The 18,611-nt window shown below is 36.7% G+C and overlaps 1 protein-coding gene across 8 annotated transcripts in view; it reads left to right on the forward strand.

The window, feature by feature from the left end:
* Positions 1 to 18,474, forward strand: part of LOC123517543 (cytosolic purine 5'-nucleotidase-like) — a 58,619-nt gene extending 40,145 nt beyond the window's left edge. For all 8 annotated transcript variants that reach the window (XM_045277705.1, XM_045277704.1, XM_045277708.1 and 5 more), the window contains 10 exons: positions 1,006 to 1,123; positions 1,825 to 1,920; positions 7,597 to 7,837; positions 8,498 to 8,674; positions 9,087 to 9,258; positions 14,256 to 14,478; positions 14,687 to 14,834; positions 14,928 to 15,017; positions 15,218 to 15,346; positions 16,594 to 18,474. In XM_045277705.1, the coding sequence (XP_045133640.1) occupies positions 1,006 to 1,123; positions 1,825 to 1,920; positions 7,597 to 7,837; positions 8,498 to 8,674; positions 9,087 to 9,258; positions 14,256 to 14,478; positions 14,687 to 14,834; positions 14,928 to 15,017; positions 15,218 to 15,346; positions 16,594 to 16,707 (1,508 nt within the window). In that variant the 3' untranslated portion in view covers positions 16,708 to 18,474. The remainder of the gene's footprint in view (positions 1 to 1,005; positions 1,124 to 1,824; positions 1,921 to 7,596; positions 7,838 to 8,497; positions 8,675 to 9,086; positions 9,259 to 14,255; positions 14,479 to 14,686; positions 14,835 to 14,927; positions 15,018 to 15,217; positions 15,347 to 16,593) is intronic.
* Positions 18,475 to 18,611: the final 137 nt, after the last annotated feature.

Genomic DNA, 18,611 nt, shown 5'->3' on the forward strand with positions numbered 1-18,611 from the left:
GGGTTGTGGCTTCGTTTTCCCGGTGTGTGGAGTGTGATGTGGTCTCAGTCCTATCCGAAGATCGGTCTATGAGCTCTTAGCTCGCTCCGCAATGGGGAAGGCTGGCTGGGTGACCAGCAGGTGGCCGTGAATACACACACACACACACACACACACACACGTTACTTAAGGCGGCGTCACACTAGCACTTTTTCCGTCGTCTCAGGCGATTTCCGTCGTCTTTTTACTCTTCTGTCAACTCTTTCCGTCGTCTAGCGCCAATTTTTAGTCAAAATAAGAACTATGGTTTCTAATCAACACTTTTATTAAAAAAAAAAAAAAAAATTGTTAAACGGAAGAATGCTATTATCATGACAAGAAATTTAAATGAATTGATGAATAAATATTTGTATACATATTTTTTTTTCTTCTAGCCTAGCAATGAAAAGTTCCTCAGTTGTTAGTGTACATTTCCAGGGGAGTGCGAATGTGCGACGCTTTTGAATATTTCCAAGGCAACTTCCAAGTAGCTGGCCAAGATGAGCGGTGGACAAAACACACTGACGAATTTCTCATAGAGAGTATTAGAGGTCACCGTTGCCTTTGGGATCACAGAACAGCTGATTACATTATAAGGTGCAAAAAAGCCGCGGCTTGCTGGGGTGAATGAGGAGCCATGTATGTTTACAATCGACAAGCGCGGCAAAGGCGGAAGCAAGCTTGTGTGTGACGGCCACCGTCTGCAAAAGTTGACAGTCGTCAGAAAATTGACAGAAAAAGAAGACGGAAAAGTGCTAGTGTGACGCCGCCTTTACTCAGTTGATTGCGATAGTGAGACAAGTGTGTGTGTGTGTGTGTGTGTGTGTGTGTGTGTGTGATTAAAAAAGTTTCATGATTACTTATTCATCGTAAACTTCGTAGAGATAGAAGTGTGCACAGTTGTGAAATCCATCACACACACACACACACACACACACACAGAGCTTGACGGGTATGTTATGATAAGGACTCGTCTCCCCCACACAGAGTATAAGTCACCGCAGTATGAGACGTTGGGTTTCAACTTTCTGAAGGAGAGACTCATTGCCGTGGGCTACCCGGAAGAGATTAAGGAGTTCGAGTATGACCCGTGCTTCCCCATCAGGTAAGGAGAGAGAGAGAGAGAGAGAGAGAGAGAGAGAGAGAGAGAGAGAGAGAGAGCAAGCAAGCAAGCAAGCAAGATTAGATATTCGATAGAGAGAGAGAGAGAGAGAGAGAGAGAGAGAGAGAGTAACGGCTACCTCAGTACTGTCTATTTTTTTCCTGATTTTTTTTTTATTTATTAATTTTTTTTTATTTATTTATTTTTTTTTTTTTAACAAATTTTGACAGTATAATCTCGAGGAGCTCTCCAAAAGATAAATGATTCGTTGCGTGGCATTTCGTAAAGAGGTTCCTAGAGTGAGCGAAACGTAGCCAATAAATTTCATCTTTGGGGACCTGGTAGAGTATATCAGACAAGCAGGAAAGACTCGGTAACATTAACTTGGCAGCTCTGAGGTAGCGATTGTTTTCCACCTCTTATGCTTCCAAGGCGGGATGAATTAATACCTCCCACTACTTAAAAACAGACTTAGTTTCAACACTGTCACTGCGATAAGCAACGATTCATAGCATTAAGAACAGTTTCTTATATTTATGAGCACTTATACAAGAAAATAATATATTTTACATTTTTCTCTTTCTTTTTGCCCTTGCTAATTTTTTCACACTGGATATTAATTGGAGAAAATGAAGTGTGTGATATCACCGGTGGTGGTGGTATAGTCTTACCGTGTCTTTCCTTGTTCCTTTTCTCCATCTCAGAGGGCTGTGGTTCGATCGCACTTATGGCAACTTGCTCAAAGTGGACGGCTTTGGAAACATCCTCGTCTGCATCCATGGGTTCAAGTTCCTCAAGCCGTAAGTAGCCTTGTGCACTTGAGAGAGAGAGAGAGAGAGAGAGAGAGAGAGAGAGAGAGAGAGAGAGAGAGAGAATGTATTTGCTGTGATTAACTATGAAGCAGCAATAAAAGAAATGAAATCAGCAAGTGACTCCATGTAAGTAGCGGTGCAAAAAAAGCTGACAGAACAACATTACGCCATTACGTTAAAAATGGCAAATGATCTTTAAACATCCTCATGTAATAAACACGGCCGCGTTATACATTTATGTGTGTGTGTGTGTGTGTGTGTGTGTGTGTGTGTGTGTGTGTGTGTGTGTGTATGAAATTGGGGGTTTGCAATAATGTAAACACAGATATTGAGAATTATATGAAGGAGAAGGTGTGCGTGAGAAAAATATCTGACATCATATATATATATATATATATATATATATATATATATATATATATATATATATATATATATATATATATAAACAGATTCATGTGTAAGTCATTGCGAGTCATTGAGAATGTTTTTTTATTATGATTCAGTTGTATATCTAGGACAGTGGAATTTTTAAGAGTATTTTCATGATACTGATATACTAAACAGGCTCTAGTGTAAGCTGGTGAGATATTCATGAGCGCTTTCATGAATACAGTGATGAGTGCAGTGGATATATAACAATGGTGTCGTAAGTGAAATTCTCACAATCAATAATCAGGATAGAAGATAATGAATTCAGGCTTGAAAAAAATTAGGTGCAAGAAAGAGAGAGAAATTGGTTATCAAATAGAGTGGCAGATGAATGGAATGGACCCAGTAATCACAGATTAGTGCTGAGTCATTAACGAACTTTAAAAGAAGATTGAATTTATGGATGTAATTGATAGAGGAAATAGGTATATCTCACACAAGGACTATTTACTGTGTGTAGGTCTGATGGCTTCTTGCAGCTTTTTTTTTTTTTCTAAGGCTCTTATGATTCAACCCTTTAACTCCTACTTTTCTCTTATGTAAGTTATTGGTATTTTCAAATGTTTTCGTGGTTGAAGTGGTAGTTTTACACGTCCTCGTATGTCATTGGAATTTCAAGAAGATTTCCGTAATTGTTATTATTCTCACTTTTCTTTAATCCATTTTCTCATTATTTTTCCCTTTTCCCTCTCTCACACCTCTTCGTAACTCCATCATCCCTACTATTATTATTCTCTCCTCTCCACCGTTATTTCTTTCACTTCCACCACCTTCGAACCCTTTCATTCTGTCACTCCTTCGGATTTGTTTGTTCTTGACCTGGAAACCTTGACAGTGCGGGTTCATCTTCAACATTTTTATCTTGAGAGTTAAAGAGAGAACATGTGTGGTATTGTTAATGAAACCTATGTCTTTCCACATCTATTGCTCGGAGCTGAGACTAAGTGTGCAGAGGGTTCGCTCTGTGTTGCTTATGGCATTAACTGTTATTGGATTTAGTGGTTACAGTATTGTAATGTTGAGAATTCCTTTGTGGAACGTGATTTTTTTACGTGTTTGCATTTACTTCCTCTGCGTATTGATATTATATTTATGTTGGAGAGAAGCATCTCTCTCTCTCTCTCTCTCTCTCTCTCTCTCTCTCTCTCTCTCTCTCTCTCTCCCCGTCTGTATGCCCTTCTTTTTTCTTTCTTTACTCTTTGTCTTTCATTTTTTTCCTTCTTTTTCCTTCCTTTCTTACTTTCTTTCATACTTTCTTTATCTGTCCGTCTATCTATCTATTTATATATATATATATCTATATATCTATCCATCCATCCATCCATTTATTTATTTATTTATCTATCTGTCTTTCCATATCATCAATCTAACACACGTAACTATGTCAAGAGAAACGTATGCATGTACCATTAATTTCAAGCATAATCACATTCACCCATTCTTCCCTCCAAAACATCAAGTTCACTGACTCCTGTTTGTACGTATATAAGTTATTCCGTCATTACAGTCACTTACAAGCTTTTAGATCTCTAGGGGGCAATGCGCATGACTTTGTGTGGTGCTAATGAGGACATCACCACCATTAGTCAGATAGCGCACTGGCTGGCGGTGTTCGTCAGTGCGTCGTGGTGGTTTTATTAAGTTTAATTTACTTTGCAGGTTACTTGTTGTTGTTGTTGTTGTTGTTGTTGTTGTTGTTGTTGTTGCTGCTGCTGCTGTTGACGACTCTCTCTCTCTCTCTCTCTCTCTCTCTCTCTCTCTCTCTCTCTCTCTCTCTCTCTCTCTGCTGATTTTGTAGTCCTATTGAGTATATTCAGTTAATACATTGTTATCCGTGGCAGTTCCTTTGATTTTTTGAGAGAGAGAGAGAGAGAGAGAGAGACAGCTGTTATTCATTCAGTTCTCAGTGAGAAAATAATCAAATAGACTACGTTTGTATCTATGTGTATCATTATGACAGGTCCTTGCTAAAGAGAGAGAGAGAGAGAGAGAGAGAGAGAGAGAGAGAGATAGTAATGTGAAGTAGTGGCAATATATTGTACAGTTGTCTTCATAACACGCTAGGATTTACATAGTGTTGTTTGTACCGCTTTATGCTGAATCAAGATGGTTGCTCACCGGTGCCATAGTAACAGTGGAGGAAACAAAGTATATTCCGTATATGTTGGAATTTGTAGCTTCGGTGCATGTGGGAGACGGGCCAACTCCGCGGCGACGCACTCCTACCCTTTCCTCCACAACCACCAGTCACTGCCGCCACCCTTTGTACGCCTCGCCTGAGCGCCTCTGCTATTGAGTCACTGGGGCCTGGGCGTGTTTCCAGTGTTGTGCACATGAATGTGTTAAGTTAGTCAATCAGAGCTAGCAGGGGTGCTTCGATTCATGTTTGGGATAACTTTTAGTATTAGTAACATATACTTTCTCATACATTATGCTGTCCTATGTTGACTACACTTTGTGCGACTTTTATTTCTAATTTCATCATTTGTTTTTAATTTTTTAAGGATGTTTTTTTACTTGGTAATGATGGTATGAATAGATTTTTGCATTATCTCTGAAAAAAAAAAGAAAACGCGGAACTGATCCTCTTTACCATTTGAAAAATTTCCTCATTAGAGCCTTGAACATTTCACAATATGCATTGAGGACAAGCTGGGTTTTCTCCCAATAAGTTAAATTAATCTAGCTCCATTGAGTCGTGCTTGGTAGATTCAATGATGTGTTATTATTCTCACAGCAACCACCGCGCACGCAGAAATGTAGAACGGTTTAAGGTGTTATGATATAATTAGCTAACGATAAAGGTCAATGAGTCTTTTAGTGCTCCTACACAATCTCAAATGTAAAACCAATGTGAATTAAGTAAAGTATTCTCAATCGCACTGTAAACACGGTGAGTCTACATATATGTGCAGAATGACGCAGTACTTAATCTTTCTTCGTTTTAAAGCATTTCAAGTGTTATCGATTTAAACTGTCAAGGCCGAGGCGTTTCCCAGAAGGAAGAGAGAGAAGGAAGCAGCCGTCGTCCCCAACAGCCCTTCACGGCCCACGCTGGCATCACCTTGGCCCCTGTACTGTGGCGTCACAACACGAGTCGACGGCCCGATCCTCTGCTCTCTGCTCACATGCGCTTCACCTTCACTTGGTTAACTGCGCTAGTTGGCCTTATGTGCACCAGGAGCGGAATTACGACACAGCGTGAAGGTTATATATAGAAGAAGCAAGGTTAGATGGCTTAGCCATCCTTACCCCTCCATAGCAACTGGGAGGCCATGATGTCACGTTGTCAAGTCTGATGTAGCTCTTCGTTCCCTCATTTATTATTATGTTCTAATATACAATTCATGTACCAGAAGGAAGAATGATTTTTTTTTTTCCAAGAGTACCTAGAGTCGCTTGTTTTCGGAATGCTTTTGTGCCGGTGGAGTGAGAAAATAATTTTACTAATCACTAATCAGTTTTGACGAAATCTTTTATGCTGAGTTCCCAACGCATGGATGCGTTTACATCGTGTTGGTTATCGATGGTGTACGGGTCCTTGACAGAAGTGCCTTGCTACGTGATATAGTAACGGAGGTAGGGCGGGCTGAGAGGGGAAGAAGGAAGTAGGTGAAGGTGATTTCCTTCCTTCCCTTGTAATCTCGTTTCGACACCGTCCCACCTTTTTAGCCTTTCCTCTGAGTTACTTTGTGTCGCATATATCATAGTACTTCCATTCACTTGGGGCCTGGCAAGTGGTGGTGCATTAGCTATTCGTTGTAATGTTGCACAAAATTTGACTATACAATTAACATCAAGAAATGAAGTTGGTGTTGCATTTTAACTAAATACTTGTCACTTCTGGTTTGCTTTAAGAAATCGATAGATATGACAGGTAGCCTTTAAATAGATACATAGATGTAGGTATATAGTTATTCAAATAAGTAAATATATATATATATATATATATATATATATATATATATATATATATATATATATATATATATATATATTATTTTATATCATTTCATTGTATTTAAGCACATTAAGCCTGCTATATAAATACGCTGCCCTAAAATTACCACACGCTCCCATCTGCTGCGATCCGACAGTGCTATTTGCAGACCTTAAAAACGCGACGGTTTTCCCTGGTGAAGGTTGCCACACCTCAGGAAGCACCTGCTGGCCGCCTGATGGGAGGGAGAGGAAATGGTGTCAGGGTCAATGAGAAGGTGTAAATATGGTATATAACTGGGAAGGGAAATATTGAGCAAGAAAAGGAAAGGAGGAAGGTCGGAGAAGAGACAATTAATTGGTAAATGAGGTAGCTAAAAAAAAAAAAAAAAAAAAAATCTGCAGTCTCAACCCAAGCCAAGGTCTTTTTTCACCCAATACTCCATGTGTGTGTGTGTCTGTGTGTGTGTGTGTGTGTGTGTGTGTGTGTGTGTGTGTGTGTGTGTATATATATATATATATATATATATATATATATATATATATATATATATATATATATATATATATATATATATATATATTGCCTTGTCTCGTTTTTGCCCTTTCAACCTTATTTCTGTTTAACTCTGTACTATTGCCATTCATCACAGTTTCCTAAATTGAGAAAATGCCTCATGGTATTTTTAATGTGAAAATCATAGAACATTTATAATTCAATAATTTCAATCTTCTTAGTGTATGGGGATCATGCTCTGGAAAGAGGTTTAGGATTGTTTGAATTATTCATAGTTATGACTGAAAGACCTTCAATAGTATCACTGAAATTAAACTAATCTTAAATACTGATTCATAGTGCACAGTTGTGTTATCAGTGCTCCATGGTTTTGATTCCTGGAAGAAGTTGTTTGACAATATAACAGCAAAATCTTCAATTCTGAGTTTGATTTTTACTTTCTCAACATACTACTGTGTAATTATTATTAAGCTTAGCCTGGGATACTTTACAGGAACTAGAAAAATGGCCTCAGTATATGTGATTTCTAAACTTAGTTCATTCAGTACATAAACTTACATCATATTATATAGCTATTAATATTTGTTGATAACTTTGGATAACTTATTAAATGTATCTGTTGTTTTCTTATTTAATGTGAATATGTTTTCAGTGTTTATTACAATAAATCTGGGGACAAACAAATCTTTGGGACTGATATGAACTGGATAAGGAATAGGCACACGATTCTTTCCATCACATATAATAAAAATTTGAGTTTTTGTTCCTCCCCACAGGTCTGAAGTGTATGAGCTGTACCCCAACAAGTTCATCAACTTGGACGAAAATCGCATATATGTCATGAATACTCTGTTTAACCTCCCAGAGATATACATGATTGCCTGTCTCATGGACTTTTTTAGTAACTCCAATCAGTATGTAAAATGTACTGAGGGTGTTAAGTTTGGGGACTTCTTCATGAGTTACAACAGCATTTTCCAGGACATCAGAACAGCCGTTGATTGGGTTCACACAAAGGTAGGGCATATTTTTATTTCTGCAACCATTCTGCATTTGTTATTTCTATTTTTTCCAGCTCGGTGATGTTTACTTAACCATATTGCAAAAAGCCTAAAATTTCACAACCTATTTTTGTGAAGCTTGGAATTAGATGTGTATTTTATATGAATATAATTAGATATACACATTTATGTACAGTGATGAATACTGTAGCTACTAGCAACATTCAAGACATGTCTCTGCCTGTACAAAGTGGAAAGATGAATTGTTTTTGTTTTTGAAATTTGTATATACAATGCCAAGGATGTGACTATTTAAAGCAAATGGGTAAAAGAAACATAGAAGAAAGTATCAAACTATGGTAGTGAATTTGAAGTTAACTATATTTTGTCACAGATCCCCAACAAGTACAACATGACTGCACTGAAGTGAAAACATTTCCACTGATGTTGAAACTTCTCAAGTGTGTATAAAATTATGATGAGAATGAGTCAAAGATGACCAGAAAGATTGATTTGTAAACAGTGCAGTGTATAAAATGGAGATATGAAAATCAAGGAATGAAATGCCTGGAAAACTTGGCATGTTGTTTTCATCGGATATAATCAACACTAACAGATTGGTTCAGCTACATATTTTTAAATGAAAAAAAAAGTAATGAGGATTGTTTTCCTGCAGGGAGAGCTAAAGAAGAAGACTGTAGAAAATGTTGAAGAATATGTGCACAAGGACGAGCGACTTCCCCTCTTACTTGACAGAATGAGGGAATCTGGTGCCAAAGTGTTCCTTCTCACTAATTCTGAGTACTGGTACACAAATGATGTCATGGGGTACCTACTTGGCTTCCCAGATAAGGTAAGGATATGTGATTCCATAATGACTTGTTATCATTATTCAATAAATGTTATAGAATACTATATTCAGAACCGACCTATTAACATTGCTCATGAGATTACTCCTGTGCACCAAAGCAAACAGACACTATCAAAATATGAAGGTTATGATTTATTTTTGCATTTAAGCTGTGGATGTCACTTAGTGGCAAGTCAAACACTAGTATGTACAAAATTTGACCAATCATATACTTCTTTGTGGTTCTTTATTGTGCTGTGTAGATCATTATAAATTTGAGAGAACCTTGGTTATAATTGATGACTATTGGATTTTCTAAGTGCTCATTAATTTCCATAGAAAAATTTTTGGGTATATTTATTAAGTTTGCAGTCAGTGTTGTCTCTATAGGTGCAAAAACCCTATTTCTTTTCAGAATGGTGATGTAAGAGACTGGAAGACCTATTTTGACTTTATTGGTGTTGATGCAGGGAAGCCAGCATTTTTTTCAGGTGGTACACTACTGAGACAAGTGAACTGCAGCACTGGTGAACTTAGATTAGGAACTCACACAGGAAAACTTAAACAAGGACAAGTGTGTTCAGGAGGTAAGTTCAAAGTCTCTCTCTCTCTCTCTCTCTCTCTCTCTCTCTCTCTCTCTCTCTCTCTCTCTCTCTCTCTCTCTCTCTCTCTCTCTCTCACACACACACACACACACACACACACACACACACACACACACACAGACACCCACCCACCCACCAAGTGGATAATGAAAAACTGCTCCTGAGAGAAGAATATGACAGTCGAAGCACAAGATCGCATAGTAAAAAGTTGAGGAAGGGAAGATGTTTAAGAGATATCAAAAAATAAAGTTTCCCGCAAAGATGTGTTGAGACGTGGAACAGTCTGAGTGAAGAAGTGGTGACAGCAACGAGTGTGCATAGTTTTAAAGAAAAATTGGATAAGTGTAGATATGGAGACGGGGCCACACGAGCGTAAAAGCTCAGGCCCTGTAAAACTACAACTAGGTAAATACACACACACACACCATGTAGTGTAGTGTTCAGCATGCTCGGCTCACAACCGAGAGGGCCTGGGTTTGAGTCCCGGTAAGCGGCGAGGCAAATGGGCAAACCTCTTATTGTGTAGCCCCTGTTCACCTAGCAGCAAGTAGGTATGGGATGTAACTCAAGGGGTTGTGACCTTGCTTTTCCGGTGTGTGGAGTGTGGTGTGGTCTCGGTCCTACCTGAAGATCGGTCTATAAACTCTGAGCTCGCTCCGTAATGGGGAAGGCTGGCTAGGTGACCAGCAGGCAACCTTGGTGAATTACACACACACACACACACACACACACACACACACACACACACACACACACACACACACACACACACACACACACACACACACACACACACACACACACACACACACACACACAGAGTGGTTGTGTTGCCAGGAGCTCCCAGAGGAACATTCTAACAGGCGCAGTGAAGCAGAAGGACTTAGACTGTATGTACAGGGGGGAAATGGGGCTATAAGGTGTCCTGTCTCCAAAAATAAGTAAGATTTGGGTACCATTAAAGTGAAATAATGGAGGGAGAGACAGATGTAGATGGTGCTGCCAAGTCTAGATAGGACAAGCATTATTGAGACACCAGTTGGATTGATGAGACTGGGAGAAGAAAACACTGATAAGGAATTTTCAGGATTTCATGAAGACAAAGGTAATGTGAGAAGATTGGTGAATGTAGAGAGGGAGTTGAGATGCATGAAGGAACTGATCTCAAGTATTCTGGAAAAACAAGACAAGTTAACTAAAGAAAACACTGAACTAAGTGAGAAAATAGGAGAATGTGAGAAAGTAAGAGAAGTGAACCAGGTGATGAAAGAGGAGATAGAGAAGTTAAAGAGACAAAATAGTATATTAATGGCTACATGTGGCAAATATGAAGTGACGTTAAAGAGTCTATAAGAAAAAGTTCAGGATAAGGCAGATAAAGTGGAAAGTGAGATCAAGTTGGAGGAATTAAGAAATGTCTGTAAAAAAGAACAGGAAGAGAAAAAAATTAAATTATCTGAGGTAGTAAAAAAGCAGGTACAAGAAAAGGCAAAAGACACAGTAATTCAAGTAATTAAGGAGAAAGAGGATTTAGTGAAGGACACAGTGGACAAGAGGAAATGTATCCTGACTTTTGGGCTGAAGGAAAAAAGAAACCCTAACAAGTTTGAGAGAGAGAGAGAGAGAGAGAGAGAGAGAGAGAGAGAGAGAGAGAGAGAATTGGCAAAAGATGTTATTAAGTTGGTTCAGGATAGCATACAGGGGTTGGAGCAGGAAGTGGAGGAAGTGCTTAGATTGGGAAGGTATAGTGAAGAAGGAATGAGACCACTGAAAGCGACGATCTCAAATGGAGGTGGAGGAGATAACGGCAAGAAAAGGGAAATTGGCTGAAGATACTGAATTTAAAGATATATGGATAAAAAGAGATATGAATTTAGAAGAGAGAAAAGGAGAGAGTGCTAAGAAATGAAGCTAAGGAAAAATCAGAGAAAAGGATGGAGATAAAAAAGAAGTTCTACTGAAGGGTTCTAGATATGAGACTGAGGAAGTGGTATCTTTGGGAAAAAGATAAGGTAATGGAAGAAATACAAGTAGAGAGAGAGGCAAGAAATTAAGATAGACATACAAATATAGATGGGTTGTTGTCCAATGTGTCGGAGGTTAGATACTATTTGAAGGAGAAACGACCTTATGTAATGTGCATCGTAGAAACAAAATTAAAGGAGGAGGTCCATGTTAGTTTTAAGGAAGAGGTTGGAGAAGAGACAGAAAGAGAAAAGGGGGAGGAGGAGTGCTAATAATGATTCATCATGATATATGTGTGGAGAAAGTGCACTATGGAGATGGCATGGCAGAAGTAATGGGAGTAACAATCAAGACTGAAGATATGAAAAAAAATGAGAATCATAGTCATGTATGTGCCACCAAAGACCAATACATGGAGAACAGAAAAACATAAGGAAATGCAAGGAGAGGTGATTAAGTGCTTGGATAATATGATTCAAAAGATGGAAAAATACTATTAGTATTAGTATTAGTAAACTGGAAAAAGATGAAAGTAATGGATAATGCTGGATTGTGGAGCAAGCAGGTGTTACAGTTAACTATGGTCAATACACTGGATCAGTGGGTAGAAGAATGAACATGGTACAGAGGTGAAGAAGAACCATCATTGCTTCACAAAGAAGCCAGAGCCCCCTTCTATCATTCAGTATCAGAGTCCAATGGGAAGAAGTGACCATGTAGCATTAGAATTAGAAATATAGGAATGGGAAGTGTTAAGATACAGGGAGGACTACAAAAGGGGAGATTAAATTAAGCAAAAGCAAATTTTGAAAAGTTAAGACAGGTTTTTGGTGGCATAGAATGGAGGAACATTATGAATGGCAAGACAGTACAGGGAAAATATGAATTATTCCTACAGAAGTATAACGAGGGAGTAAGGAAATATGTACCAATCTATAGAGTAAAGAAGAGTATACGAGCCTGGTACAATAGCAAGTGTATAGAAGCTAAGAGCAAAAAATATAAAACTTGGAAGAAACTCAAAAAGCAGAGAAATGAAAGCAACAGACAGCAGTATGTTTATAGTTGCTATAAATTAATATGTTAGAGTAAGAAGAGAGGAAGAAAGAAACTTTGAGAAAGATGTTGGGCAGAAAAGTGAAGATGAACCCAAGTTTTTCTCCAAGTATATCAATAGTAAGATGAAGAATAAGGAAACAATAGAAAAAATAGTTAAAGGAAGGGAGACATACAAAACAGTAGAGGAAATGAGTGAAATAATGAATGAGAGCTTCAATACTTTTCACTGAAGAAGAGGATTTTACAGAACCAAATAAGACATTGCATTGTACAGGCTTGCAGGAAATCATAATGCACAGACAAGAAAATTTGGATGTCAGAAAAGCAATGGGGCCAGATGATGTGTCAAGCGGGGCACTAAAGGAATGTAAAGATCTGGGAAATGGTTACCAGCTCGTTAAGGGAAGGGAGAGTACCACTAGAATGAAAGAGAGCTCACATAATCCCAATATTCAAAGAAGGAAAGTCAACTGAACCATTAAGTTGCAGACCGGTGTCACTTACAAGTGTTGTAGAGAAGATATGTGAAATTTTTATCAAAGAAAAAGGGGTTAAATATCTGTAAGAAAAACAAGCTATATCAAACAGACAATTTAGGTTTAGGACAGAAAGATGATGTGTGTCAAATTTACTAAGTTTCTACCCAAAAGTAGTAGAAGGACTGGAGAGTAGAGATGGATGAGTGGACATGGTGTACCTGTACATAAAAAAGGCTTTTGATAAAATCTCACATAGCAGACTACTTTGGCAGTTAGAGAATGTAGGAAAATCGAGAGGGAAAATATTAGATTGGATAAGGGATTACTTGAAGGATAGAGAGATGAGAACTGTGATCAGGGATACATACTCATCCTGGAGTAAAGTAACAAGTGGAGTGCCACAGGAGTCAGTGTTAGCCCCATCATGTTCCAGGTATATGTAGACGACATACAGTATGGAGTGACCAGTTATATCAATTTGTTTGCTGATGATGCAAAATTGTTAAGAGTAATTAAGACCCAAGGAGACTGTTTGCTGCTGCAGGAAGATATAAACAAAATATATGAGTGGAGTAAGAAGTGGAAGTTAGAATTCAATGCTAAGAAATGCTATGTAATGGAATTAGGAAAGAGTAAGACAAGACAAGTGTGGAACTATTTGATAAGAGAGGAACAAATAATGAAGACTAAAGAGAAAAAAGATCTGGGTGGTTGTACAAAAAACTCTGAGCCTTGAAAAGCACTTAAGTAAAATATTTGGAACAACTTTTAAAAAGTTGACTAATATTAGGATGGCATTTCAATACATGGATAAGGACATGATGAAAAAAATTATAACTAGTATTATATGTCCAAAGTTGGAATATGCAGCAGTGATGTGGTCGCCAAGGTTGAAAAAGGATATAAGAAGATTAGAACGGATTCAGAGGACAGCTTACAAAGATGGTGCCGGAACTAAAGGACCTAACATATGAAGAAAGACTGAAGGAAATGGGACTGCCAACCTTACAAGATAGAAGAGAAAGAGGAGACCTAATAACAATGTATAAAATAGTTAATGGCATTGAAAAGATAGACAAGCAAGATCTAGTGCTAGTGACAGAAGCTGGAGGGACAAGAGAATGTGCAAAGAAGATTAGGAAGAGGCAGTGTATGAAGGATATTGAACAAAAATCAGTTTTCCCACATAGAACAATGGAAAAGTGGATTGCATTAAGTGATAAGTTGTTGTAGCACATAATGTGCATAGTTTTAAAGAAAAATTAGATAAGTGGAGATATAGAGACAGGACACTATGAACCCCACATGAATCCTGTACAATAGAACTAGGTGAATACATGTAAGAAGCTTGATTTAGTCCTGTAAAACACAAATTGATATATAGTTACACTTCTTTAAACCATATGTAAAAATCTTTTCTTCTCAAAATTATGAAAAAAATCAATCAGTATTAGTAATGCAATTTTTATCTTCTAGGCAGCTGTGACATCTTCAACAAACTTATGGGAGCCAAAGGGAAGGATGTGCTATATGTTGGCGATCACATCTTTGGTGATATTCTGAAGAGTAAAAAGATTCGAGGATGGCGCACATTTTTAGTTGTTCCAGAATTAGTTCAAGAGCTTCATGTGTGGACTGAAAAGTGTACTCTCTTTTCTAAGCTCCAAAATCTAGATGTAATAATGGGAGATCTCTACAAGTAAGTAGTACAAATAAATCACATATACTTTGGTATAAATTAATTTTGAGCATTATACATAGGCAAGTTGCATAAAACAAGCATACATAATCAAATAGATATAGAATAAAACATTATCATTCATCATTACTTTATCAGAACTTGAGGAATCATGAGTAGCTAATTCAATATTTTAGTTTGAACCTTTTTTTCCATCACCATCTTTTAGAAATCTAGACTCCAGCACACATGAGCGACCAGATCTCAGCAAAGTCCGGGGAGCCATCAGAGAAGTGACTCATGAGATGGACCTGAGTTATGGTATGAGTGGCTCACTCTTCAGGTCTGGCTCTAGACAAACACATTTTTCAACCCAAGTGAGTGAATTTGTTTGCATCTTGGTGAGCATTTTTGTGCTATCATTTTTGTTGCCCTTATAGGAAACTTACGGAATACAACTTTATTTTCAGGTTGCCAGGTATGCTGATGTGTATGCCTCAACACCTCTCAACTTGATTTATTATCCATTCAGCTATATGTTCCGTGCCCCTGCCATGTTGGTGAGTATATGTTGTACAGCTACCAATCATTCCTTTGTTTTATGAGACCTTTCTGAATGAATTGTTAGATAATCTGAAATCTAATTGCACTTTTTTCAAATAAAGTTTAGCTGCAAATGAATATGAAAGATTTATGCATTGATGGTCAGTCTAAGCTAGCATATAATAATGGAATTTATTTTTACTGAATGCTTTTGCAGATGCCTCATGAATCAACAGTGGCTCATGAACAACGGTTCCAAGTGAGTGATGGCCCCATATCCACACGCTCTAGGGCCTCAAGCATCCAGGCAGACACTCCTGAGCAAAATAAGAGGACCAAATATAGAGTGAGTATTCAGTATCATTATAGATTTCTTTAGAACATTCTTTCCTACTAAATAATACATCATGTGTTTTAGAGAAAGAAGAATGAAAAAAATGTAAGCATTGTAAAACAGAAAAGAAAAAAAAAAAGTTATGACTGTAGATGTGATATCATTTTAAGATATTCAAATGAGTAGAGGTATTGTATTGGAAAAATATAGTATACATGCAAAACTAGATTACTAGTTACAGTCCAGTTGAAAACAGAAAATATATTAATTTGTTCTTTAATCTGTAAATGGTGCTATAGGATTCTGGCAGTCATAACTGTGATGCACAAGTATGTATTGTCATAGAAATTTCTCAAAAATAACTTTTACTGTTATAAAATAAAACATTGTTTAGAAAAGTATAGGAAAACTAAATATTAGTTCATTATATACATTACTAGTTCAGGTGTGGTGGTTTATTGGAGTTTTGCAGTTTGTCACTGGGAGATAGTGGGTAGTAAGCAATGAATGAGTTTTTCAGTGTGGTGGTAGATTGTTGTTGTGATGGTGAGAGAGCTGATGCACAGATAGTTGTTGTGGTATGGAGGAGGATGTCTAGATGAACAAAACACAGTATGGTATTAAACAGGAAGAGATTTACTTATAGTAGCTTAATGGAAAATAAAAGTTTATACTAAATGCAGTAATGTCAAGACACAGGCACTTATTTGTAGTAAGGTAGGGAGCGTGAACTCACCCTAAGCTGCCAAACATCACTTTAAGACATACAGGAACGAGGTATAGGCTGCCAAATTTAAAGATAGTTTTCGCATCATATGTTGTAGTTGCAATTATACATTGTTCATCATGTGATGTATGCCACAATTTACAGGTTAAAGACCAATCACATATCAGGGAAATAAAAATCAAACAGTAAAGTATTCATGGATAAAGGCAAATGAATTGTAAAAGCCAGTCTGTGTATTTTATTGGTTTGAACACTGTTCAGGAATGTATAGCTATAGAACTACAATTAAAGCGTTTAGATTTGTCTAATCCACTTGTTTCTTGCCTTTTTTTTGCTTGTTACTAAATTCAGCATGACACATAAAGTTAGTTACCTCCATTCTCAGCATCACATTGTTTTATCAGTTTCCCAAGTGGCATATCACTTTCAGCAATCCTTAAGAGTCAAAATTTTTCACTGATATTATGAGCATTTAGTCATTTACTGACAAAATTACCAGATCAATAGATTGACTAAATCTTTCTGTACACAGGTATTGGAGAGGGCAGATTCTCTTGTGCCTCATCCCCGAGCAGAAACACCAAAGCGAGTTACTCACTACCATGATGAAGATGACTCTGAGGAGGAGAGTGATAAGTCTTCCTAAGCTGACGTGTGATAGACTAGTGTGAATGCTAATATCTACCTAGCATGATGATTTCATAAATGGCTATCAATTATTAAATTAAATACAAATCAACACAATTATATTAGAAGTTGTAATAACAGTGATAGTGTTAGTGGTGGTGGTGCTAGTGGTAGTAATAGCAGTGGTAGTATTTGCAATAGTTAGTTCTAGGAGGAGGATAAGATTCAGAAAATAATACAGTCATAGAATGTGGTATATACTTGGAAATAATAAGAAGTCTTGTATTCTCATAATGGGTGCATTTTTATGCCATTGTTTTGCAGCTGTGTATAACATGCAAGTATTGAGGATGTCTGATTTCAGTTACATTTCCATAGTATATTTGTATTTTTTGACTCTTAGTTTAGTGATTTTTATATATTTTGAGTAATAAATGTCATAATAGTTTTGTATGAATTTATGCAATATTTTTTTTTATACGTACTCTTTTAGTATTGTAGCTGTAGTGCTGCCAGTACTAGTTCCAGTGTAGCTGTAGAACTTTGAAGTTTCTTTTAGTTCTGGCAGGTTTTAGATTTTTCTTTTTCTTCTGAACTTTACTCTTAAAATTAGAATCAGGCCATTGAAGATTGGTAATTTTATTTGATGTTTATTTATTTTAATGGGCAATAAAAAATTAGAATCAGTCCATTGAAAATTAGTAATTTAATTGGATATTTATTTTAATGGTCAATAATTTATTGTTACTATTTTTCCAGAATGTTTCAGTAATTAACAAGTATATGCACACATTTCAAATTATAGTTACATAATTTTGTTTGTCTTTTTCTCCTCTCATATCATTGCTTACAATATGTATTTCAAATAATACTATTAGCATTACCTTGGCATGTGTTCAGTATTTTCCAGCACTTTTCATGCCTATTCCATACATAATATTAGCTGAATTTGAGGGTGATGTCCTTGTAAGAATTGCAGATTTGTGGTGAAGGTTAAACTATGCCATTTTATTGTACCAATAAATCTTGCTTTAGCATAAAGCAGTTTGTAGAAGTGTACTGTGGAAGTCTAAATATTTAGTAATTTGGCAGCTGAAAATAATGTTTTCAGTTTAAGTGAATTTTGAATTTTTTTTTTTTTTTTTTTCTATGGTTGTTGCTTCATTATATTCAACTTTCAGAAAAGCATGATCTACATGAAAAAAGTATATAAAAATGAAAAATTGGGGATGCATACACATTTTGACTCTGTACTAAAAATTGCTAAATTCTTTCATGATAATATTTGTTATGTTTTGTCAATAAATTGCAAGATTATATATGCATATGAATAGATACCTGCATTATATAAATCATAATTATGTCTTACAGCTTCATATAAGATTATATATGCATTATATAAATCATAATTATGTCTTACAGTTTCATATCAATAAAAAGAAGATATGAAGAAAGTATTACAACTAGGTTTAAGTATTGTTAGAATTTTTGAAAGCACATGAGAACTGGTCAGGTGGAGGAGAGCAAGACTGTCCTCTCTCATACTCCCTTGAAAAAGAGTATGAAACTGAAATGTGAGGGTAATGATTTTTTATATGCCTTTTCTGTTTTTCATGTACGTAGATAAGCACAGAGTATCCACTATCCAGAATATTCAGATTTGGGGTAAAATAGGTTCTATATTAGGAGGAAGTCAAAATCAACATTAGAAATAAGTAGCAAAGTCAGTAAATACCAATAATAGGACAAACATAAGTGTACCAGAAGAATAAATTCAATAAGCTCTTGTATAGCCTTCTCTCAGAGTGTAAATTTTCTGATGAAAAAGACATTCGACAAAGATGCATATGGTTTCTAGTTGAGCTCATAAAACAACTTCAGCAGCGGTTACCAGAAAATGTTCGTGCTTTGCAGTCCATGTCA

The sequence above is a fragment of the Portunus trituberculatus genome, chromosome 42 (genome assembly GCF_017591435.1).
Source record: "Portunus trituberculatus isolate SZX2019 chromosome 42, ASM1759143v1, whole genome shotgun sequence".
NCBI classification, from domain to species: domain Eukaryota; kingdom Metazoa; phylum Arthropoda; class Malacostraca; order Decapoda; family Portunidae; genus Portunus; species Portunus trituberculatus.